The following is a 23,749-nucleotide window of genomic DNA, read 5'->3' as shown; positions in this document are numbered from 1 at the left end:
AGGTGAGGGCACACTCTCCCCTGTATATCTGGCACTCAAAGAGAAAGAGAAAATGAAAACCAGATGTGTTTCCCTGCCCATGGCAAACACCAGCCTTTCCATCCTTACAGTCCTTCCTGACATCAGCACTAATTGAAACAACATCCCACTCACCTTTGCCATGTCTGGCAGAGGTTGCAGCTCTTGCTATTGCATCCCTCTAGCTGTCAAGTCAAGAGCTCCTGTGTCACACAAGGAAAAGCAATCTGTTACCTGCTTTGCCATGCTCATGTCAGCAGCAATGCAGATGCCAGCAGCTGATGCCCACAAGGACTGCCAGCCTGGACTTATTTTTATAACATATCTTTGTCCTGATGTCCTTCCAGAAGCTGGGACATTTCTCCCTCTCAGCAGCAGAGGGCAGGAGAGTTGCAAGGTGAGGGCACACTCTCCCCTGTTTATCTGGCACTCAAAGAGAAAGAGAAAATGAAAACCAGATGTGTTTCCCTGCCCATGGCAAACACCAGCCTTTCCATCCTTACAGTCCTTCCTGACATCAGCACTAATTGAAACAACATCCCACTCACCTTTGCCATGTCTGGCAGAGGTTGCAGCTCTGTCTACTGTATCCCTCTAGCTGTCAAGTCAAGAGCTCCTGTGTCACACAAGGAAAAGCAATCTTTTACCTGCTTTGCCATGCTCATGGCAACACCAATGCAGATGCCAGCAGCTGATGCCCACAAGGACTGCCAGCCTGGACTTATTTTCATTACATACCTTTGTCCTGATGTCCTTCCAGAAGCTGGGACATTTCTCCCTCTCAGCAGCAGAGGGCAGGAGAGTTGCAAGGTGAGGGCACACTCTCCCCTGTTTATCTGGCACTCAAAGAGAAAGAGAAAATGAAAACCAGATGTGTTTCCCTGCCCATGGCAAACACCAGCCTTTCCATCCTTACAGTCCTACCTGACATCAGCACTAATTGAAACAACATCCCACTCACCTTTGCCATGTCTGGCAGAGGTTGCAGCTCTGTCTACTGCATCCCTCTAGCTGTCAAGTCAAGAGCTCCTGTGTCACACAAGGAAAAGCAATCTGTTACCTGCTGTGCCATGCTCATGTCAGCAGCAATGCAGATGCCAGCAGCTGATGCCCACAAGCACTGCCAGCCTGGACTTATTTTCATTACATATCTCTGTCCTGATGTCCTTCTAGAAGCTGGGACATTTAACCATCTCAGCAGAAGAGGGCAGGGGAGTTAAAAGGTGAGGGCACACTCTCCCCTGTATATCTGGCACTCAAAGAGAAAGAGAAAATGAAAACCAGATGTGTTTCCCTGCCCATGGCAAACACCAGCCTTTCCATCCTTACAGTCCTTCCTGACATCAGCACTAATTGAAACAACATCCCACTCACCTTTGCCATGTCTGGCAGAGGTTGCAGCTCTTGCTATTGCATCCCTCTAGCTGTCAAGTCAAGAGCTCCTGTGTCACACAAGGAAAAGCAATCTGTTACCTGCTGTGCCATGCTCATGTCAGCAGCAATGCAGATGCCAGCAGCTGATGCCCACAAGGGCAGCCAGCCTGGACTTATTTTTATAACATATCTTTGTCCTGATGTCCTTCCAGAAGCTGGGACATTTCTCCCTCTCAGCAGCAGAGGGCAGGAGAGTTGCAAGGTGAGGGCACACTATCCCCTGTTTATCTGGCACTCAAAGAGAAAGAGAAAATGAAAACCAGATGTGTTTCCCTGCCCATGGCAAACACCAGCCTTTCAATTCTTACAGTCCTTCCTGACATCAGCACTAATTGAAACAACATCCCACTCACCTTTGCCATGTCTGGCAGAGGTTGCAGCTCTGTCTATTGCATCCCTCTAGCTGTCAAGTCAAGAGCTCCTGTGTCACACAAGGAAAAGCAATCTTTTACCTGCTTTGCCATGCTCATGGCAGCAGCAATGCAGATGCCCGCAGCTGATGCCCACAAGGACTGCCAGCCTGGACTTATTTTCATTACATATCTTTGTCCTGATGTCCTTCTAGAAGCTGGAACATTTCTCCATCACAGCGCAATAGTGCAGGAGGGCTCCAAGGTGAGGGCACACTCTCCCCTGTTTATCTGGCACTCAAAGAGAAAGAGAAAATGAAAACCAGATGTGTTTCCCTGCCCATGGCAAACACCAGCCTTTCCATCCTTACAGTCCTTCCTGACATCAGCACTAATTGAAACAACATCCCACTCACCTTTGCCATGTCTGGCAGAGGTTGCAGCTCTGTCTATTGCATCCCTCTAGCTTTCAACTCAAGACCTCCTGTGTCACACAAGGAAAAGCAACCTTTTACCTGCTTTGCCATGCTCATGGCAGCAGCAATGCTGATGCCAGCAGCTGGTGCCCACAAGGACAGCCAGCCTGGACTTATTTTCATTACATATCTTTGTCCTGATGTCCTTCCAGAAGCTGGGACATTTCACCATCTCAGCAGAAGAGGGCAGGGGAGTTACAAGGTGAGGGCACACTCTCCCCTGTTTATCTGGCACTCAAAGAGAAAGAGAAAATGAAAACCAGATGTGTTTCCCTGCCCATGGCAAACAGCAGACTTTCCATCCTTACAGTCCTTCCTGACATCAGCACTAATTGAAACAACATCCCACTCACCTTTGCCATGTCTGGCAGAGGTTGCAGCTCTGTCTATTGCATCCCTCTAGCTGTCAAGTCAAGAGCTCCTGTGTCACACAAGGAAAAGCAATCTGTTACCTGCTTTGCCATGCTCATGGCAGCAGCAATGCAGATGCCAGCAGCTGATGCCCACAAGGACTGCCAGCCTGGACTTATTTTCATTACATATCTTTGTCCTGATGTCCTTCTAGAAGCTGGGACATTTCACCATCTCATCAGAAGAGGGCATGGGTGTTAAAAGGTGAGGGCACACTCTCCCCTGTTTATCTGGCACTCAAAGAGAAAGAGAAAATGAAAACCAGATGTGTTTCCCTGCCCATGGCAAACACCAGCCTTTCCATCCTTACAGTCCTTCCCGTCATAAGCAGCAATGGAACCAACATCCCACTCACCTTTGCCATGTGTGGCAGAGGTTGCAGCTCTGTCTATTGCATACATCTAGCTTTGAACTCAAGAGCTCCTGTGTCACACAAGGAAAAGCAATCTGTTACCTGCTGTGCCATGCTCATGTCAGCAGCAATGCAGATGCCAGCAGCTGATGCCCACAAGGACAGCCAGCCTGGACTTATTTTCATTACATATCTTTGTCCTGATGTCCTTCTAGAAGCTGGGACATTTCACCATCTCAGCTGAAGAGGGCAGGGGAGTTACAAGGTGAGGGCACACTCTCCCCTGTTTATCTGGCACTCAAAGAGAAAGAGAAAATGAAAACCAGATGTGTTTCCCTGCCCATGGCAAACACCAGACTTTCCATCCTTACAGTCCTTCCTGACATCAGCACTAATTGAAACAACATCCCACTCACCTTTGCCATGTCTGGCAGAGGTTGCAGCTCTTGCTATTGCATCCCTCTAGCTTTCAAGTCAAGAGCTCCTGTGTCACACAAGGAAAGCAATCTTTTACCTGCTTTGCCATGCTCATGTCAGCAGCAATGCAGATGCTAGCAGCTGATGCCCACAAGGACAGCCAGCCTGGACTTATTTTCATTACATATCTTTGTCCTGATGTCCTTCTAGAAGCTGGGACATTTCTCCCTCTGAGCAGCAGAGGGCAGGGGAGTTACAAGGTGAGGGCACACTCTCCCCTGTTTATCTGGCACTCAAAGAGAAAGAGAAAATGAAAACCAGATGTGTTTCCCTGCCCATGGCAAACACCAGCCTTTCCATCCTTACAGTCCTTCCTGACATCAGCACTAATTGAAACCACATCCCACTCACCTTTGCCATGTCTGGCAGAGGTTCCAGCTCTATCTATTGCATCCCTCTAGCTTTCAACTCAAGAGCTCCTGTGTCACACAAGGAAAAGCAATCTTTTACCTGCTTTGCCATGCTCATGGCAGCAGCAATGCAGATGCCAGCAGCTGATGCCCACAAGGACAGCCAGCCTGGACTTATTTTCATTACATATCTTTGTCCTGATGTCCTTCTAGAAGCTGAGACATTTCACCATCTCAGCATCAGAGGGCAGGAGAGTTGCAAGGTGAGGGCACACTCTCCCCTGTTTATCTGGCACTCAAAGAGAAAGAGAAAATGAAAACCAGATGTGTTTCCCTGCCCATGGCAAACACCAGCCTTTCCATCCTTACAGTCCTTCCTGACATCAGCAGCACTAATTGAAACAACATCCCACTCACCTTTGCCATGTCTGGCAGAGGTTGCAGCTCTTGCTATTGCATCCCTCTAGCTGTCAAGTCAAGAGCTCCTGTGTCACACAAGGAAAAGCAATCTTTTACCTGCTTTGCCATGCTCATGTCAGCAGCAATGCAGATGCCCGCAGCTGATGCCCACAAGGACTGCCAGCCTGGACTTATTTTCATTACATATCTTTGTCCTGAAGTCCTTCTAGAAGCTGGGACATTTCACCATCTCATCAGAAGAGGGCAGGGGAGTTAAAAGGTGAGGGCACACTCTCCCCTGTTTATCTGGCACTCAAAGAGAAACAGAAAATGAAAACCAGATGTGTTTCCCTGCCCATGGCAAACACCAGACTTTCCATCCTTACAGTCCTTCCTGACATCAGCACTAATTGAAACAACATCCCACTCACCTTTGCCATGTCTGGCAGAGGTTGCAGCTCTGTCTATTGCATCCCTCTAGCTTTCAACTCAAGAGCTCCTGTGTCACACAAGGAAAAGCAATCTTTTACCTGCTTTGCCATGTTCATGGCAGCAGCAATGCAGATGCCAGCAGCTGATGCCCACAAGGACAGCCAGCCTGGACTTATTTTCATTACATATCTTTGTCCTGGTGTCCTTCTAGAAGCTTGGACATTTCTCTTTCTTAGCAGCAAAGGGCAGGAGGGGTCCAAGTTGCACGCACACTCTCCTCTTTTTCTGGCACACAAAGAGAAGATGAAAACCAGATGTGTTTCCCTGCCCATGGCAAACACCAGCCTTTCCATCCTTACAGTCCTTCTTGACATCAGCACTAATTGAAACAACATCCCACTCACCTTTGCCTAATCTGGAAGGGAGGTGATGCTCTTTCTATTATACCCCTCTGGCTTTGAATTCACCAGTGCTTGTGTCACACAAGGAAATGCAACATTCCAGCTGTTCTGCCATTCCCATAGCAACAACTATGCAGATGCCAGCAGCTGATGCCCACAAGGACAGCCAACCTGGACTTATTTTCATTACATATCTTTGTCCTGAAGTCCTTCTAGAAGGTTGAACACTTCTCCATCTCTGCTGCAATGTTCAAAAAAGGTCCAAGTTTAGGGCACTCTCTCCTCATGGCCTCTTGCACTCAAAGACAAAGGGAACATGAAAACCAGAAATGTTTCTTTGCCCATGGCAGACACTAGCCTTTCCATCCTGACAGTCCTTCCTACAATCAGCTGGAATTGAAGCAACATCCCCCACATCTCTTTTTTGAACTTATTCATGCATGAATAATAATAATGAGAATTTTACTGTAAATCTTATTTCTGCGTGGAAACGATCAGATAACCGGAGCTTTTTTCTCTAAAACAATCCATCAAATTTGCATTGCTTATCTATGTACGCAAAATGTTTTTGCCATTCATCTCAAATATCAATACATCTGGCCAAGGAATATAGAAAAAGTATTTACAGACATTTTTGGACATAGATTACTTCTGGTCAAGTGGGAAAGAATCCCTAAGCTGCAATCATGAAATTCTTTTATCAGTTTCTCTGATTTAGCCAGTGTTACTAAAAGGGAAGTAAGACACAGGCTTTTTATAGCAGCTGCCAATTTTAGAATGATAATACGGTTTATTTTTCTTGGCTAAGATCAAAGTCCCGCATTTCAGGATTATCTCCAGCTCCGAAAGTATAATTAACAGTTTTGGATAGCCACATTATTATATGGCAATATTGTCTTCCTGCAAGGAATTTCATTGGTTTGACACGTGCCACAGGTTGTTAATAGATTGCCTGATTACCATTTATTTTTTTTATTGGCTTATGATGACTACAGAAAACTATACAGCAGCACCATAAAAACTTTAAATCCTATCCCATGTATCTGCATTCATACGAAAATCATATTGGAAAGCATTGGTGAAACTAAGATTACAAAATAAAGCAGAGGACAATTTCAGTGAAAGCCTGCAGGTTTCACAGCTCTGCCCATTTCAAACACCTGAAGACATCCACGGGTTTCCTGCTGTGGGACACAGGCACTCACCTGCAGCTCAGCACTGCCTGCTCATGCCTGCGCACACCTTCAGGCTGGAACCAAGGAAATCCTCAGCAAAGACATCAGGACACTTTTGTTATGATGACTTTCATGAAGAAGCATCAAATATTTCTTCACGAGAAATACTGCAAGTCCCTTTGACACTAGCCCTTATTTTAAATGTTTAGATTTGTGCTTCATTCAGGCGTGCTGTCACTCCCAAAAAGATTTTTATTCCTTTTCATTCTGAGGAACACAGTGATTTCTGCCTTGTTTACTGACTGTAGGCACAGCAATACTCCTGCACCTTCAGGGAAACAGCAAATCCATCTCTTTCACACCCTACTTCTATCAAGCTCATTCACCTTACAAGGTATTTATTGCAAGCAGCTCTTCCAGAAATGGAGATTAACAGAACCTGCAACCCAGGACACCTCAGTAAGCCAGTACTTTTCATCTCCTGAAGGTGTAGGTAGACACAGAGCTGGAACATCTTTTCCAGAGCTGTGTGATGCTATCTCATCTGTGTTCCCTTACTGTTGACTCAGTGTCACTTCTTATCTAACCTGGTTGCATCCCAGGATTTCTGGTGCCAAAAATAAACTGACAGCTTTCATCACTAGTTAAAAGGAAACTGCAATAGGAAAAGCAATTTTTCTGATTTCTCTGTTGATCAGAGATGCTTCCTGCAAGCCTGATGCGGTAGAAACAATATCAGCTTTAGAATGACAGTCATTAGAGCAGAATCCTTTCACTGATGAAATCCCACAGTCCTGATTCATACAACACTGACACTGGAGGACACAGTAGTTTAGATGAGAGCGCATTAAAAATGACTAAGTTAAGCTCTCAGAAATAGCAAAGAGTGACAAGTATGAAAAAAAGAAGTGGCAGAAACTGCTTCAGTTTGGCACTCTGGCATAAAGTATGACAACACACAACCTGCCTGTGCAGTTCCAGAAGCAGAAGAAAGCCGTCAACCAAGACTTGTTCTCATCTGCTCTGAAAGTCCACTGGGACAAGGCCACTTTTCTCTGACGTGCTTCCAGAAGTATCACTTCTGAGCACTGTGCCAGGGAGTTACAAGATACTGTTTGTGTGTACAGAGGAGAAAAAGACGTCTGTCTGGAAACAGACTTGGTGAAGGAGAAGCAGCATTTTCCAGAGTACTTCAGAAAGAACTGAGCACTGCCCCAAGAGCTTCAGAGCGGCAGGCTGTCACAGTGTGCCAACCAGCTCAGCTGTGAGTTGGCACTGAAGCTGCACCACAGGGAGAACAAAGCCCCCTGTGCACCCTTGGAGAGCCAAGGGTTGGAGATTCATGAACCTTGAGCTCCTTTCCAACCCGGGCCATGCTGTGATTCTGGGATTCTCCCCTTTGCCTCATCTGGCAGAGGGAGGCAGCTCTTTCTCTTGTCTCCCTATGGCTGTCAGGTCACCAGGGCCAGTGTCACACAGGGAACTGCAAACACTGTGTGTGCTGTGCCCTGCCCATGGCAGCACAGAGGCAGCTGCCAGCAGCTGATGCCCACAAGGACAGCCAGCCTGGACTTCCTTTGATTCCTTCCCTTTGGATCAGCGTCCTTCAGGAAGGCGGAACATCTCTCCAGCTGAGCAGCAGAGGACAGCAGGGCTTCGTTGTCTGGGCATGTTCTCTTCTGGCCCTCTGGCCCTCACAGACACAGGAGGAGGACACAGAGGCTGCTGTAACACAGCCAGCCCTGCCTCTCAGGTCAGCTCTCAGGCCATCCTCTCTCCCCTCAGCAGCAGCTCACTGTTCTGCACTCCTCTGGCCTGGGCTGGCAGAGGTGTGCAGCAGTTCTGCTGATCTCCCAGTGCTGGCCATGTCTGCAGTGCCTGTGTGAAAGACACAGGAAGCTGCCAGCATTGCACTGCTCTGCTGTGCCCCTGCCATCACCGAGTTTGCTGTCAGCAGCTGCTGCTACACGTCCATTCAGGCACAGGCCTTTCCTTCCTGGCCCTCTTTCCCCCCCTCTCTCCTCTGCTCTCTCTCGTGCTCCCCTTTGGCCTGGGCTGGCTGAGCAGTGCAGGCCTTGTTGTTGCTCCCTGGGCCAACTACGTCACGGTTCCCCGTGACTCTGCCAGCTGCTCTGACACAGCGACTGCGTCCTCAGTGTGGATTCCAGAATGCGACAGACGTCCAGAGAAGACTTCCAGGGCTGATTGGAACATGCTGCCATCAAGAACTGCCATGGCTCAGGCCCCCTGGGAATCTGCTCACAGCGAAAGCTGCTGTCACTCTGTGTGGGCACAGCCTTGTCTGTGTAGGCCTGCTCACACTGCAGCCCCTGTCTGCACCAGAACCGTGCCGATCCACCTTCTCTTGGCCTCCTTGCCTGCATGGAAAAGGGCAGCTTGGGCTGAAGTCCCTCAACTTTCAGATGGCCGAGTGAAGTCTCTGAGCCCTGGTGACCCACGCAGCTCTTCAGCCTGCTGACCTGCTCTGCTGGGGCTGTCTTAAAAGGCAGAGGGCACGTTATCCTCATGTCCCCACATCCATCCCTCTTAGCATACTGTAGGCCAGTTCCTAAAAGGACACCTGCACAATCTCTCTGAATGTTAATCAACACTTAGTTGGTCTGTGCACTGCAGAAATTGCATCTAGGTTTTCAGTGGTGATTAGCTATGTGTTTAGTCAGAGGTGCAATGGTTCTAATGGTGAGAGAAAGACATTCCCAGTTGTCACCAGGTGGAACACACTTCAGACTGGAATCCTCAAGCAGACTGCAGTCAAGCTTTCTTAATTATTCGTTGTTGTTATCAATTCAGACGCATCTCTGAATTCCTGCTTGAATGAACATTCTGTAACAATCTGCTGAGACAGTGCAAGGCCTGACAATGAGACTATAGTTTATGAAAGCAGCACTCTTTACTTAGGTGCACTTTTCATCTGTTGAACTTCCTGTCGTCTATTGGAAATCTCTAGTCCTTAAAGGCACCAATGCATAAGATTCACCTATTCTATAGAAGTCTGACTGAACCCCATACTGGGATTATTTTTGTTCAATCCAAGCACCTTGGACGTTACTATACATTTATTCAATCATGAGGTAAGTCTGCTTCAGAAGCAATATAGAAAGCATAAAGGGGGAAGAAGATAATGTATTAGTGAAGACTTAACTAGTATTCATAAACTGAAAACTGTGAAACACTATGATGATTACAGAATTTCCCGGAGAAATGTCAAGTTCTTATCTGAATGCTAAATGCAACATCAGTTCACTTCTCACTGGGTTGAATGTTTTAAATATTTGGTAATAATAATGGTTCCTTAATTCTGACATTTAATATAAAAACATTAAAAATGCTTGTAAGTACTTTTTCGTTAGAATGCCAGCGGCTAAACAGATGAAGTGGTAAAAGACAGCCAAATATCACTATTGAAGGCAGGAAGGACCGTTAGGATGGAAAGGCTGGTGTTTGCCATGGGCAGGGAAACACATCTGGTTTTCATGTTCTCTTTGTCTTTGAGTGCCAGAAAAATAGAGGAGAGTGTGCCCTCACCTTGGACCCCTCCTGCCCTCTGCTCCTGAGATGGAGAAATATCCAATCTTCTAGAAGGACATCAGGACAAAGATATGTAATGAAAATAAGTCCAGGCTGCCTGTACTTGAGGGCATCAGCTGTTGGCGTCTGTGGGCATCAGGAAGGATGGAAAGGCAGGTGTTTGCCATGGGCAGGGAAACACATCTGGTTTTCCTGTTCTCTTTGTCTTTGAGTGCCAGATGCCAGGAGGATTCCTGTTTCCATGGACTATCAGCAAATTGTCTTTCACTTTGGCAATCACACATTCTTCTGGACCCTGAGGATCCACCTGACAATTTGCCCATAGTTCAGACTAGACAAACACAGACTGAAGAATCTCTCAGTTTTCAGCAGGTCCTCATCAGGTGGAACTTTGGTCCTCTCCTCCAGGCTGCATGACATCTCTGGAATATTACCAGAAAGTGAAAACCCAAGTAAGTTGTGGATGCCCCACTCCTGTATGCATTCAAGGCCAGGCTGGATTTGGCTCTGGGCAGCCTGGTCTAGTGGTTGGCTGCCCTGCACAGAGCAGGGGGTTGAAACTAGATGATCATTGTGGTCCTTTTCAACCCAGGCCATTCTGTGATTCTATGATTTAATCAGAATGTAAATGCTGTAGTATCTCCTCATAGGATGCCAAAAATTAGTCAAGTCCTGCAGTACTCCAGAATAAACACTGCAAATACACTGCAGTTCATTTAATCCAGCCAATTATTCATTGCACTCTTTTTCTAGCCAGGCTACTTGGTCCTCTACAGCTTCTGGTCTTCTGAAAAACATCAGTGTTTTGTTATCCATTTGGAAGCTCAGTGTTACGTCCTGTGATCTCTCTAGATTTCTCCATGAGAATATGTAGAAATCTGTAAAGCTCTGATGCCCCTCAGTTCACTACACACAATTTAAGGGCAGTGCCAAATTCCGTATATCTAGTTCATCCTGCAGAATGATGCCATTTTTTTATCTCAGTGAAAAGTAGAGCAGTCAAAACAGGACTGGATTTTTGTTCCAGCGCAGACCAAATTTCCTGCCTACCTTCAAGAAAAGCTCATCGTGTGTAGCTACAGTTACGTACAGATGCAGCTCCTCTGTTAAAATGCACAGAGAGAATGTTCTCTAACCTTGATATGAGATATTTACTGATCTTGTAGCATGAGTGACCTCGTGATTCTTCACGCCAGACAATTTTTAAATAATGAGAAATAAAAACACATATTTTTCAAAACAGGTATAGAGATTGACTTACAAACAACATTTTTATCTTGAATCAATCATACACTCACCATTGCAATAAGAAAAAAAAAAATGAAAAGAAAAAAAAAAAGAAAGAAGAAAAGCCACATTCTTACAGTGGCATTTTACAGTATTGTAATTCTGTTGTGTGAAATCAAGGTTCTCTCATCGTGAAATAATGACCAAGTTCTCTTTTCATATCTAAACATGCAAATGCTAAAGGCAGCAGTGCTGTTCAAGAATACATTACCAGCTCAAACACTGCTTTGGCTGTAAAACTGAAGGTAGTAAGGAATTTTATCAAGGAATCACAGAATTGCCAGGGTTGGAAGGGACCTCAAGGATCATGAATCTCCAACCCCCCTGCCACACGCAGGGCCACCAACCATCCCACCTAATGCTAGACCAGACTGCCCAGGGCCCCATCCAATCTGGCCTTGAACACCTCCAGGGACGGGGCATCCACAACCTCCCTGGGCAGCTGTTCCAGTACCTCACCACTCTCTCCGTAAAGAATTTCCCCCTGACGTCCAACCTAAATCTCCCTTCCCTCAGCTTAAAACCATTTCCCCTTGTCCTGCTGTCACTCACCCTTTCAAAGAGTTGATTTCCCTCCTGTTTGTAGGTTCCCTTTAGGTACTGAAAGGCTGCCATGAGGTCACCCCGCAGCCTTCTTTTCTCCAGGCTGAACAAGCCCAGCTCCCTCAGCCTGTCCTCATAGAGGAGGTGCTCCAATCCCCTGATCATCTTTGTGGCCCTCCTCTGGACCCTCTCCAACAGCTCCCTGTCTTTCTTGTACTGGGGGCTCCAGACCTGGACGCAGTATTCCAGATGGGGCCTCACAAGAGCAGAGTAGAGGGGAACAATCACCTCCCTGTCCCTGCTGGCCACCCCTCTTCTGATGGAGCCCAGGATCCCATTTGCCTTCCGAGCCGCAAGGGCACACTGCTGGCTCATGTTAAGTTTTTCGTCTTCCAAGACCCCCAGGTCCTTCTCCACAGGGCTGCTCTCAAGGACCGCTCCTTCCAGTCTGTAGGGATGCTTGGGATTCCTCCGGCCCAAGTGCAAAACTCTGCACTTTGCCGTGTTGAACCTCATCAGGTTCACCCGGGCCCACCTTTCCAGCCTCTCGAAGTCCCTCTGAATGGCATCCCGTCCTTCAACCGTGTCAACCACACCACTCAGCTTGGTGTCGTCAGCAAATTGCTGAGGGTGCACTCGATTCCGTCATCGATGTCATTGATAAAGATGTTAAAGAGCACCGGTCCCAAGACAGATCCCTGGGGGACGCCGCTCGTTACCGGCCTCCACCTGGACATGGAGCCATTGATGACCACCCTCTGTCTGCGGCCTTTCAACCAGTTTCTTATCCATCGAGTGGTCCACCCATCACATCCACATCCCTCCAGTTTGGAGAGAAGGATGTGGTGGGGGACCATGTCAAAGGCCTTGCTCAAGTCCAGGTAAAATAATTTGTATCAGTAATTAAAAGTACTTGCTTACGGCTTACAAAGAAGTACATAACTTACAAAGTACATTCGCCAGATGAAAAACAAGGCATCAATACATCTGCATTACTAGAAGCAAATATATTGCACTGACACTTGTAAACCATTTTACCTGCCTCACAGTGGTTTTCCAATAAGAAAACAAAGGAAGAAGAAGTATAAAGGCTCCTTGTGCTGCTGGTATGTAAATCACCCAAGCAATCACAAGTGAAGATGAGAATGGTGAAAGCTCACTGCTGATGTACCGAAATCTTCATGTGCTATATCAAACCTGCAAGGAATGCAATGGACAAATGACAAGCTCACGTCTCTCTTCTGACAAGGTTTTGGCTGCAGTGACAGCCTTCTTTCTGAGTCAAATCTTACCATCCTCCCAGCAACAAGCTCTACCTGCTGAATGGCATATTGCTGGGAGCATCCTTCCACAATCCAGTAATGGTCGGAACAGAACTGTGAGCTTGATTTCTTGGAAAATCAGGCTGTGTCTGAATATATTCCAACACAGAGCAGGAGAAGAGACGGCACTGAGCAGCATGGCAGCAGGTAAACAAGGCATCGTGTGCACTTTAGAAAGTAAAGCTTTCCTGTGACGGACAAGGGAGCAAGATGGGGGAAGATGGAGAGAATCAAAGACTGCGGCCCTTGGTGGGAAGGAAAAAGCTAACTTCAGTGTGGGACACAAGCAATAAGGACAGGATTTGGAGAGTTTTCTGTTTCTATTGAGGTGTTCAGCACCTCACCACTCTTAGAATTTTTCTCCTAGTATCGGATCTGACTGTGTGGGTTCCAAATGCCCCAGGCAGAGGAAGAACTCAGTTTGGATTCCTCTCACATGTAGTAGAAGAGGGCAAAGGAAAGGCAATCTGCAGACACCATCTCCTCCAGCAATTTGTAAACCTAGCAGATCTGCCCCATGCTTTATTTATGAGTGAGTGCAATAGAACATTTGGCCTTGTGTCAGCTGGAGGAGCTGACTGCTGCACTCAATGGAAGATTTCAGTTTTTCCTTTCAGCCACAGAGATAAGCAATCATGTTTTAATTTCAGTCTGAGTCAGGACACACTGCATAGCAGAGTACTTGTATTTGTACTGTATTAATTGTGACTTTCAGAGTTACAGTTAAACAGTTTGGGCCCTGATGACTTCAGCTGTTGAAAATAATGCAGCCTAGTCACCTCCTGGGACGGTGACAGCAGTAAAGGCTAGTAAATGGCATTTCATGCTATTATAGGTGCTATCCTGGAGAAAATATGGAACCAATCTGCATGCAGAGCACTATCAAATGTATGAAGAAAGCAAGAAGAGGACAAAGACTCTTGCAAGTTTTCTCATTTCTGAGCAAGGTTTAAGTGATGTCTATGCATTAGAAATCCTAAACACAAGTGGTGTGAAATTGCTGCCTTCCCTTTTCTTTTTCATGGTTTAGACTCTAAGGTTAGTGTTGCTAGCTAGGTTTGTCATGTTTCTAATGTTATTAGAAATGTAGCAGCAGAGCTCCAGATAGACACCAAAAGAAGTGAAGCTTCTATCTTCATGTGGGCTGGACTCTTAACTGTACGCTTTTTAATAAAGGAGATTATTTTGTATGCCAGCATTTTCTACAATAGAGATTAGTGTGTGTAATACTTTCCACGTATCATCTTTCCTCCTTTCTCACATGAGTTGCTCCCCTAAACAGAAAGTTTGATAAGGGCAAACTATGAGTTACCTGAAAGCTGCAATAACTGATAAGAACACATCAGCAGAACCAAAGCGTGATTTCTCTTCTAGAGGTTTTATTAGAAATGCAAGTATTCTGCTGTTCAGATAGAAATTCCTTAATAATCTCTATGTAGAAGCAATTAGCAATGGCTCCGTTTTACTGCTGCTGTCAAATCGTATTAGTACAAAAACTGAGATGGTAATGTCTCAGATTTTTTTTCCTTTAAAAAGCCAAACAGCTGAGCTCAATACAAATACCTGTAAGTGACAGAGAGATAATATTTAAGCCAGCATTTAGTGAAGAAATGCTTAAGCAATTCAAATTCCAGCGTTTCAGGCTCTTCTGTCCTGTAAGGGCAAGAGGATGCACACGTCGGAGAGCGTTCCCAGCCCTGGCACAGCCCAGAGATCACTTTACTGCGTTCATTCCGTGGTATCCAGGGAACAGTCTGTCTGTGTGCAGTAGGTAGATTTAATTTCCCAAAATAAAACCTCACAGGTTCAGGTGTGGGAAGAAATAAAGTGGCAATTCTGATTGATGTCTCTCTGAAAATATTTATGAAGAGCCGTAACTGTGGCTGGTATATGAAGTACAGAACTTAGAGAGCTATTTATCTTTCCCCTCTTCTGGAGCATTAACAAGATGTCCTTTCATGGGCTGTGAGTTGGCTGTCGCAGCTCCACACCAACATCAATCGCATTCCTGCAGAGAAAGCTTTGGGGCTGGGTTCAGCTGGACATTTACATCACCTTGTACCATGATGTGTTGTTCTGATGAGCCTCTGGGAATTACACGTTTCAACTGGACCAGGTCAAGGCTTCCTAAAGATACAGCTCCCCTTTTCCAAACAGACAGAATGATAAGACCAAGTAATAAAAGGCAGTGCAGTGGAGTTTCCAATTCTGTTAAGCAGTCTCCTTTATTTCACTGTATCCATTTGCCTATACAGCAGTGCAGCCTATGGAGTCTGTGAGATGTTTAGCTATCCAGAGATAGGATGAGCTGAACTCCTCTTCAGGCTGCAGTTGTTTTGGTTATGTCTATGCAGAGCATAATGGGGGCTTAGCTCACAGAGAGAAAGTACACATTGCAAGCCAAAGCCCACCCAAAATGTTCAGTGTTGTCTTTCAGAACTGGGTTGGGAGCTCACACAGAGGTGTCAGGTCTGACGTGCAGTTTGAAAGAACCCATATCACATAGGAACAGCAGCCATTCCAGAAAGGTGAGATGCTTTTAGAGATGCTGTTCTGCATCATTCAGCCATTGGTTTTATGGCTTTGCATACCTGTCTTCAGAGACATGCATTCTGCTTTCAAACTCTGTGCTGACTGTGCAGCTCTGGCAGCACATCTCCGTGAAGTAGATGCGGCTCTTCAGTTACTCAGCACAGAATAAATACGTGCCTTATATTTGGCAGCATTTTCTTCACAAATACCTTCCTGCTGAAGCATGCCTGATTTGTCATAGTTTTTCTTCTTGCTCATGTAACACTTTGAGCCTGTTCCTGCCTTATTTGTTTGGTGTTTTCCTTCACTTTATGTATGTTGCAGCCATTTGTTTTGTAACGAGTAACAGGAGCACGTTTCTAAAAGCACTCGTAAGATGTGTTCATTTCATTTTATTTGTTATAAACATTTATCCTTGGAATGTGTTTGGGTTTTGTGCCAATCTGACTGTAGCTGTTTACTTAGCACGGCGCATTTCATTCCAGTAAGAACCACTCTGTAACAAGATGAACTCATTTTGCACGAGTGAGTGTGCAATTATGGATTCTTTTCAAAAATAGTGAAAATCCCTTCACTCTTAGAAAAGTTATTAAACTATGTTGATTGCTGACATTCTAGGCATCAAATGTAATTGAGCTATGCACATTTATTGTTTCAGAGCATCAGAATGGACAGAAAATTATTGTAATCAGCCAGGAGTATGTTTTAGTTTCTACAGTGAGACAGGGAATTTCTACAGTAACCGTGGTATCCATTAGGATAGTGCTAATGTGCTGGTGCACCAGTATTGCTAAACTGCTGGGGTTTGGTAACCAAGGGCTCCTTCTGAGACCTAAATCTTAAAATTAAGCCATCGTGAAGTACTTTACCAGTTCAGGTCCTATTTATTAAGCCAGTAAAATGTCTTTATTACAACTTCATGGAAGGAATTCCGCATGGAACCGGAACCCCAGAGCCGAGTGCATCACAGAAGATGCTGCGTTTGGGGGCCTGCAGGGCTGCCCTGCGTGCTGCCTGGTCCCCAGCCATTCCCTGTGAGGTGACACTGCGCTGTGATGTCACAGTGGTACCTCGTGCGCCCTCGTGGCAGCGGTGGGAGCGGTGGCTCAGTCCGCTTGTGGGACCCGCAGGAAGCGGAACCAGAGAGAGCGTTGCGTCTACCTGGAGATTTCCTGCTGTCATGGAGCGGCTGAGAGCCCTTCGAGGTGAGTCCCTCCACCTCTCCGCACGCCGTGACGCCGCCCGAGCGCACGTGTGCCTCCAGAGTCAGTTCAGGCCGCGCCGGCAGCACCGTCCTCGCTCTGCTGAGCGCAGCTGCCCGCCGTGGTTTCCCCGGCACCCCAGCAAGGGGAAAGCTCCCTCCCCCGTCCCCGCCAACCGTGGGGCTGGAGGAGCGTTCCTCCCAGAGCCGGCCGGATGCTCGGCCCTGGCTCCGAGCGACACCGGCGGCAGCTGCTCCGCTCTTTGCTTCCAGGTCTCTTTGCCTGTGTGGGCTGCGTGCCCAGACGTACGCGTCGCAGGGAGAGAAGCAGGGTGCCGAGCCCTGTCCCTGTCTCCGCTGTGACTGTGCTGCAACAGCGCCTGCAAGACCGGGAGGTGAGCTGGGGACGTCCGGCCGTGAATCCTTGCCGTGGCGCAGTGCCGTGGTCCTGTGGGTGCCGGGCCGCGGCACCACACCGGCACGGTGATGGGTGGCAGTGGGCGGCTCCCCGAGAGCAAGGGCAAAGCAAAGCATGACTGGTCCCTGTCCCCAGGGTGATCGAGCACAGGTGTACCGCGAGCTGGAGGGCGCCCTGTGGGAAGACGACAGCCGCCCGCCGTGCGGAGTGGTGAACCGGCTGCTGGCAGAGGTGTCCCGGGACCTGACGGCAGCCCAGGTGAGGGGTTACAGCCAAAGGCAAAGGGAGCCGCTGCCCGTGCTGGTGTTGTGCTGGTGGACGGCGGTGGCTCAGCCCTTCCCAGGGTCTCAGGCAGTCTCCTGGACGGTGTGTCACCAGTGACTCCTTTTCAGGGTGTCAGGGACAACGTGAGGATGGCTGCCAGCAACGTCCTGGTGGCTCTGGCCCGGATGCATTTCAGCTTGGTGATGGCTGAGCTCCAGGGCCAGCTGAAGGCCATCGGTGAGGTATCCAAGGATTTCGTGCTCATCACCCTCAGCAAACTGTTCGGCATCTACGGTAGAGTGCTCTCAGCCACCCTACACCTATGACAACTGGGGAAAGGGGTCTTTCCTCTCTGGGGGATGCAGGGCTTCGCCCCCTCCTCTGTTGCTGCCAGGGCTCTGACTGTGGACCTCTCCTTCCTCTCTGCAGCTCCACAGTGCATCCCCTTCACGTGGCTGATGCTGGCTGGCCTGCGCAGTGTGGTGGGCCAGGTGAGGAGCGGCCGGACCCTGCGCCTCGCTTGTGCTGGTGAGTGCTGGCTCCAGAGCAGGGGGCCTTGGGACAGCCCTTGCACCTCGCCCTGCTGCAGGCTCTCACAGGCTGCCTTTTCTCTCACTCTCTTTAAACACAGAAAATAACAATTACTATTCATATATGTTTCTTTAATTTTGTTTTCTCAGTTGTGAAACAGTGGCTGGAAGGAGTGAAGATTCACTTGTCCTCTGGATCCCAATGCCCCTGGCCTGCCATGGAGAAAGAGCAGATCTATGAGAACCTTCAGGAGCTGCTCTTCTCTGTGCTGAGGAACTGGCAGGACTGCCAGGAGGAGGAGGTGAGCCTTGCTGCGCTCCCAGCCCAGGGTGGCAGCGGGGGCACCCATGTGGCAGCTCTGTCTGTGCCCAGTGGGCTGGCAGCTGAGCAGTGATGGGAGGGAGTGGGCTGGCTCTGCAAAGGGCCCCAAAGTGGCTCTGTGGCAGGGAGCAGCTGCATGTCACAGCACTGTGGCAGGAAGAGCTGGGGATGAGGGTCTGGGGAAAACCTGCCTGCCCTCCAGAGCGAGCCCATCTCCTGCTGGGCGTGGGGGTTGGGGAAGGGGAAGGGAAAGAGAAAGCCTTCTCTGTAGGAAGGGCAGACCTTCGGTCTTTGATGCCGGGCCTCTGCCATCCCTCTCCAGGACAAACAGGCCGTCCTCGGGGCCGTGGCTGCCATGCTGGATGTTCTCCTGCAAGAGGAGCTGCACCAAGAGCACGTCTGGGAGCAGCTCCTCTGGCTTGTGCACCCGTGTCAGGAGATCCAAGACACCTGCAGGGTGGCCAAGGTGAGACGATGTGCAGGGCTCAGGGTGGACGTGGGGCCGGTGCAAGTGCCACGAGGGGTCGGGGGGTGCAGGGAGGAGGTGGGGAGCCCTTGGAGAAAGGAGGAATGGGTGCCTCAGAGCCTGAGGAGCTTTGTGCTAGCAACTGGGGGGACCACATCCAGTTGCATCTGACTGGAGGAGAAGAGGGCTGCTGGGTGGGAAATGCCTGCAAATGATGCCCAAACACAGCTTGTTTGAGAGCAGAGAGACTCTCGGTGCTGCTGGGAGGTGGGGGATAAAAAGCCTGTGCAGGAGTTTCTCCCTGCAGAGAAACAATTGGGAAAGAGTTTTTCCACTCCCAAGTGTCTAGATGTGGCTTCATCCCTTTCTTCCTCTCCTGGTCTCTTGCAGAGCCTCACTGTCTTCCTGGAGGCCTTAGAGGGCATTGAGTCTGTCATCCAGAAGGACAAGTTTCTGGACGTCACGAGTGCCGTGTTCTACCAGGTAAGGGGAGCCTATCCCTGTGCCCACAGCAGTTTCCCTCTTGCCTAAGTCTCAGGAGGAGTGCAAAGGTCTGAGCCCCTGACTAATGCAGCTGAGCCTTGGCTTCTGCATGCTCAAGGCTGTTCCAGAGCCGTGCCTGTCCCCCTGGGGTTGCTGTGAGGCAGGCTGGGTTTTGTCTGCCTGTCCTCTTCCTGAGAGTGCCCAGGGAGACGAGAGCAGCAGCACAGTGTCTTTTCCATCCTCAGTGCTGATGTGATTTTCTCATATGGACTTTGTTCCCACAGCTCTATGACAACACCAAGCAGCACAGCGAGGCTGATCGTGCGGAGCTGAGCCACTGCATCCTGCTGCAGGGTAAGGAGAGGAGCTTTGGCAATGCTTGCAGTGCCCTTGCCAGAAGGGCCTCTCTCACAAACCTCAGGAATGGGCATGAGTTTCTTGCTAACACAGCGTGGGATTTCCTCCCTGCAGCCCGGATCTGCCCAGAGGAAATGGTCCTGTTTCTGCAGTCACAGCTGGGCGAGGACTGGGAGGCTGGACGCGTGGCAGCACTGGGTCTGCTCGGTGCTCTGGCTCGCTCTGATGGTCAGTACCACAGGCTGGGACTTCCAGGGATCCCCTCTGCCATCAGGGTTGTGGCTCCGCTCATGCTTCTGTGCATCTCTTGCAGAGCCCGTGATGATGGAGAAGCTGCCCCAGGTGGTTGAGGCTGTGCAGTGTCTGTGCAGCGACCTCAGGATCCGGGTGAGCTGCTTTGGGAAAAGAAAGCTCTTTTGGGGTGGTGATGCTGCTGCCAACACGGGCAGGGCTGGGGTGACTAGAGAGGTGCTGGGGCATTGACCACACGGTCGCGATGGCTCCTGTGGGAGAGCAGGCAGAGTGGAGCGGGCAGGTCCCTGTGCTGTGCTTGGAAAGTGCACAGCCTGGTGCTACGGCCTGGCCCTCACCTCAGGAGCCAAGGCTTCTCCTCTGCTCCTGTTGCCTCTGCTCGTGCCCAAAGGGCTGCCCCGATGAGCAGGTGGCTTCCCTTTGCCTTCTGACCAGAAAAATCACACCCACAATTGACCCCTGGCAGGTGAGGACGGCAGTTCTGCACTTCATCAAGGACCTGCTCAGTTCGAACACCCGGAGCTGCTCAGCCTGGGATGTGGTGGGGCACATCTTCACTGAGTTCAGCCGCACCGCTGGAAGAAGGGTAAGGACAGTGGGCAGCATCTTCTTTGGGAAGACCTGTGCTGCTCAGAGGGTGGCACAGAAGCACCGCTGGGGCCGCACCTGAGCCTCCTGAGAGGCTCTGAGAACTGAGGTAACCGGGTTTCAACACCGTTGTTGTGCAGGCAGCTGGAGACCTTTCTCCCCGGGAAGCCCAGGAAGAAGGAGCTCTGCAGGAGCTGTGCATGGACATCCTGGGGTCTCTGGACGTCTCTGCGACAGGGATGTCCAAAGTAAGTCACATCTGCCCTGCTGCTGCTCCTTGCCTTCGCACCACCTGTTCCTCATCCCACCACCCCAGGTCTCTCCTCCAGCGTGCTCTGAAGCACGCAAGGCTCAGGGAAATTCGCAGAGTCCTCTTCATCTCTGAGCGGAGGCAGGAATGCTGACACGCTCAACTGCCTCGTTCCCGACAGCTCCTGTGGCCACGGCTGCTGCTGTTCGTGGTGCCAGCCCAGCACACCGGCATGCTGATCCCGGTCTCGCGCTGTGTCCGAGCCCTGGCCGAGAGAGAGGATCTGACAGGACGGCGAGTAGAGGAGCTGGATCCCCATTTCCTCAGCTCCATGTTTCAAGGTAGGAGCAGAAGCTCCGCCAGTGAGCTCTGCTGACCTGTGCTACCACCCAGAAGGGACAGCGGAGCTGCGCGTGGCTGGGCACGGAGCGTCTTGGAGTCTGACTCAGCACTTTTTTCTCCTCACAGGCCCACGACTGACTCCCCAGACACTGCTGGCGCGCCTGCTGGTGAGTAGATGCTCCAGAGCCCAGTGCCACCAGCCCCCGGGAGGAAGCAGCACGGCCACGGGCAGAGCTGTTGGCTGCTTCCATCCTGGGGGGAAGCCGCTGCTCTTGCTGCAGAAGTGACCCTGCTTCTCCTTGCTCTCGCTCAGGTGGTGGCAGGGAGCCCTGTTGCAGGCAGCGAACTCCAGGCCGCTGCCTTGCAGCTGATGCAAAACCTCCACAGCAGGTTCCACAGAGCTGTGGGGGCCATGTGGGCCGCTGAGATCCCCCTGCTGCTGCAGTGTCTCCAAGGTAAAGTGCTGGTGGGGAGGGAGAGGCGGAGGCAGGGAAGGGCGGGAGTGAAAATGCAGCTCTCTCTGCAGGGTGGCAGAGGGGAAGCATTGCCTGCAGCCCAGTGCTTGCTCTGCTGCTGTTCCCATTCCAGGGAGACAGCGCTGAGGCCCGGGGATCTTTCCCCGCGGGGATCTGCCCCTTCCAGGACACGGATGGGCCCTTCACGTCCCCTCAGTTCTGTGTTCCTGCAGGGACAGTGTTTGTGGGGAGGGACAAGTCAGTTTGTGGAGGGGGTGCGGGTCCCAGCTTGGCAGTGTCAAGTGCCCAGGCCAAGCCAGGTTTGCAGCAGCTCTTCTTCTGTGCCTTGATCCCAAGTAAGGGTCTTTTTCTTCCTGTTGCTGTGCAGGGAAAGATGAGAGCTTCCTGGACGCTGCAGGGTGGGAGCGCCGTCTGCTGAAGGTACAGCACTGCTGGGTGCAGAGAAGTGCTTGCCTGCCCCAAGTAGCCCCGCTCCCATATGAGCCACCACGGGACAGGAACAGCCTCTCCAGTGCTGCTGAGGAGCCTTTGAGGCGCTGCCTCTTCCGCTCTGTCCCAAGCCCAAGGGGGGTCTTAGGAGAAGAGCGGCAGGAGGCTTAAATGGAGGGAATGCTGGGGAGCTGGGAGAGGAACTGTTCTTCCAGACACCTCTCCCCAGAGGGCTGCAGCAATTGGGAGTGAGGGAAGAGGCAAAGGGCGAGGGAACATCGTCTTCTCCTGTTCTCCAACAGTTCCTCGGGGCGTCAATGGACACCATACGGGATGAGGCCTGGATCGAGGCCCTGAGCTGTGAGCTGAGCCGGTGGCTGAGCAGCTCTGCCAGCAGCTCTGCAGAAAAGGTGAGTTCCCCCCGGCTCCACGCAGCGGTGCAGCTGCAGGTGTCCAACTGGGGCTGGGGCTGCGGCTGGTGCTCTGCCCACGCGGGATGCTGATGCTGCTTCCCCAGTCTGTGCCCCCAGAGGGCCTTTCCCTGCAATCTGCCCAGGGATGGATAAAGCTCGGCCCTGCAGCTGCTCTCAGTGACTCCCAGGGAGCGTGGGTCCTTCCACCTGGCCCTCCCCCAACAGGTTAAGCTGCTGCCACATCTCAGCTTCTTCCTTCCCTTCCCCTGCAGTCTTTCCTGTACAAGGCTCTGGGCACAGTGCTGGGAGCCTGTAAGGGAGTCCTCCACGTCCAGGAGAAGCTGCTGCAGCACCTGGAGGAAGCAAACGCGGAGGACCCATGTGAGGCCCAGGTGAGCCCTGCTCTCCTCCAGCTCCTGCGAGCATCCCCGCTCCGTCCCTGGGGCAGAGGGCTTCTCCTGGCCCTGCTCCGCGCCTTTCCATCTCCTCCCTGCTGCCCTTTTCCTCAGGAGAGGATCTGTAGATTCAGGCCTGTGCCAACTGCCCCTTGTTCTTTTGTGCAGGGAATGGTCTCTCTTCTCAGCCACGCGGCTGAGAGTAACTTCCAAGCAGTCCTGGCCACGCTCACCACGTTTGCGTCCAGGCTGTGCAAAGGCCGCAACGCGAGGATTTCCAGGCGCAAGAAGGTAAAGCGTTACGGGTTTCCATCTTGGCATTCTTCTGCCTTATTTTCTGCCTTGGAGCCCAGGTGCATCGCGGGGCACTGGGGGCCGTTGAGCGAGTGTCTCAAGGCATTTCTTCCCACACAGATGGAGCTGGACAGCACGAGAGCTCAGGCCACACGCAGCGCTCTCGTGCTCGCCCACGGCAGCTTGGCACTGCGTGCCTCCAAGGAGCAGCTGCTCGCCCACCTGGAGGGAGACATCGTGGGCAACATCCTGATGCTCTACAGCTGCAGCTGCCGGGTGAGAGCTCAAAGCGTGCCAGGGTGTCTGAGCGCCCAGCTGCAGCCCCTCCACAAGGGGGGATGCTGAGAGGGACCTTCCCTTTCCAACGGTCCCCCGGGGAATGGTTTGTGCCCAGATGAAGACCCAAGCCCTTCCCTTAGCGTTGCCCCCACGTGTCCCCCTTGCAGCCCTTGTCCCATCCCGCAGTTCAAAGAATGTTCTTCTCTCTTGGGCCTCAGGACCTGCAGAACAACCTCGCACTGGTGCAGAGCATCACCGACTTCAGCTCTGCCTTCCAAGCTGTGGGTGATTCTGCATCCTTTAACCCCTCCTTGAAGGGAAAGCTTCTGGAGATCCTGATGGTGAGTGCCTAGAGGCAGGGCTGCCTGCAGAGTTCTGGGCTGCACTATGAGGCCCGCTTCCCTGGGGGCATACAGGTCTCCATCAGCCACATGTCTCCAGCTGGTGGGGACTTTGGGTGCTGGAGGCTCTGCTGGGCAGCG

At 50.5% G+C, this 23,749-nt stretch overlaps 1 protein-coding gene and 2 long non-coding RNA genes across 3 annotated transcripts in view; 2 read left to right on the top strand and 1 right to left on the bottom strand.

Moving 5' to 3' along the window:
- The window catches only part of LOC149912169 (uncharacterized), a 125,359-nt gene that overhangs the window by 32,911 nt on the left and 68,699 nt on the right, over positions 1-23,749 (bottom strand). The gene's annotated exons all lie outside the window — the stretch shown is intronic.
- On the top strand, positions 16,634-19,274 carry LOC116241499 (uncharacterized). Its single transcript, XM_090130691.1, has 7 exons — positions 16,634-16,713; positions 16,983-17,104; positions 17,263-17,385; positions 17,520-17,685; positions 18,072-18,187; positions 19,100-19,192; positions 19,242-19,274. The coding sequence occupies exons 1-7, from the start codon at positions 16,689-16,691 to the stop codon at positions 19,272-19,274; spliced, it is 678 nt and encodes a 225-aa protein (XP_089986817.1). The 5' UTR covers positions 16,634-16,688.
- Positions 19,691-20,301, top strand: LOC149912173 (uncharacterized). The gene is made up of 3 exons (XR_016462020.1): positions 19,691-19,777; positions 19,863-19,936; positions 20,268-20,301. It is a non-coding gene; the product is annotated as an uncharacterized LOC149912173 (long non-coding RNA).

This window comes from Phasianus colchicus, chromosome Z (genome assembly GCF_987193195.1).
Source record: "Phasianus colchicus chromosome Z, bPhaCol1.hap1.1, whole genome shotgun sequence".
In the NCBI taxonomy this organism is placed as follows: domain Eukaryota; kingdom Metazoa; phylum Chordata; class Aves; order Galliformes; family Phasianidae; genus Phasianus; species Phasianus colchicus.
The sequence above is the reverse complement of the archived record's forward strand: the minus strand, read 5'-3'. Positions and strand labels throughout refer to the sequence as shown.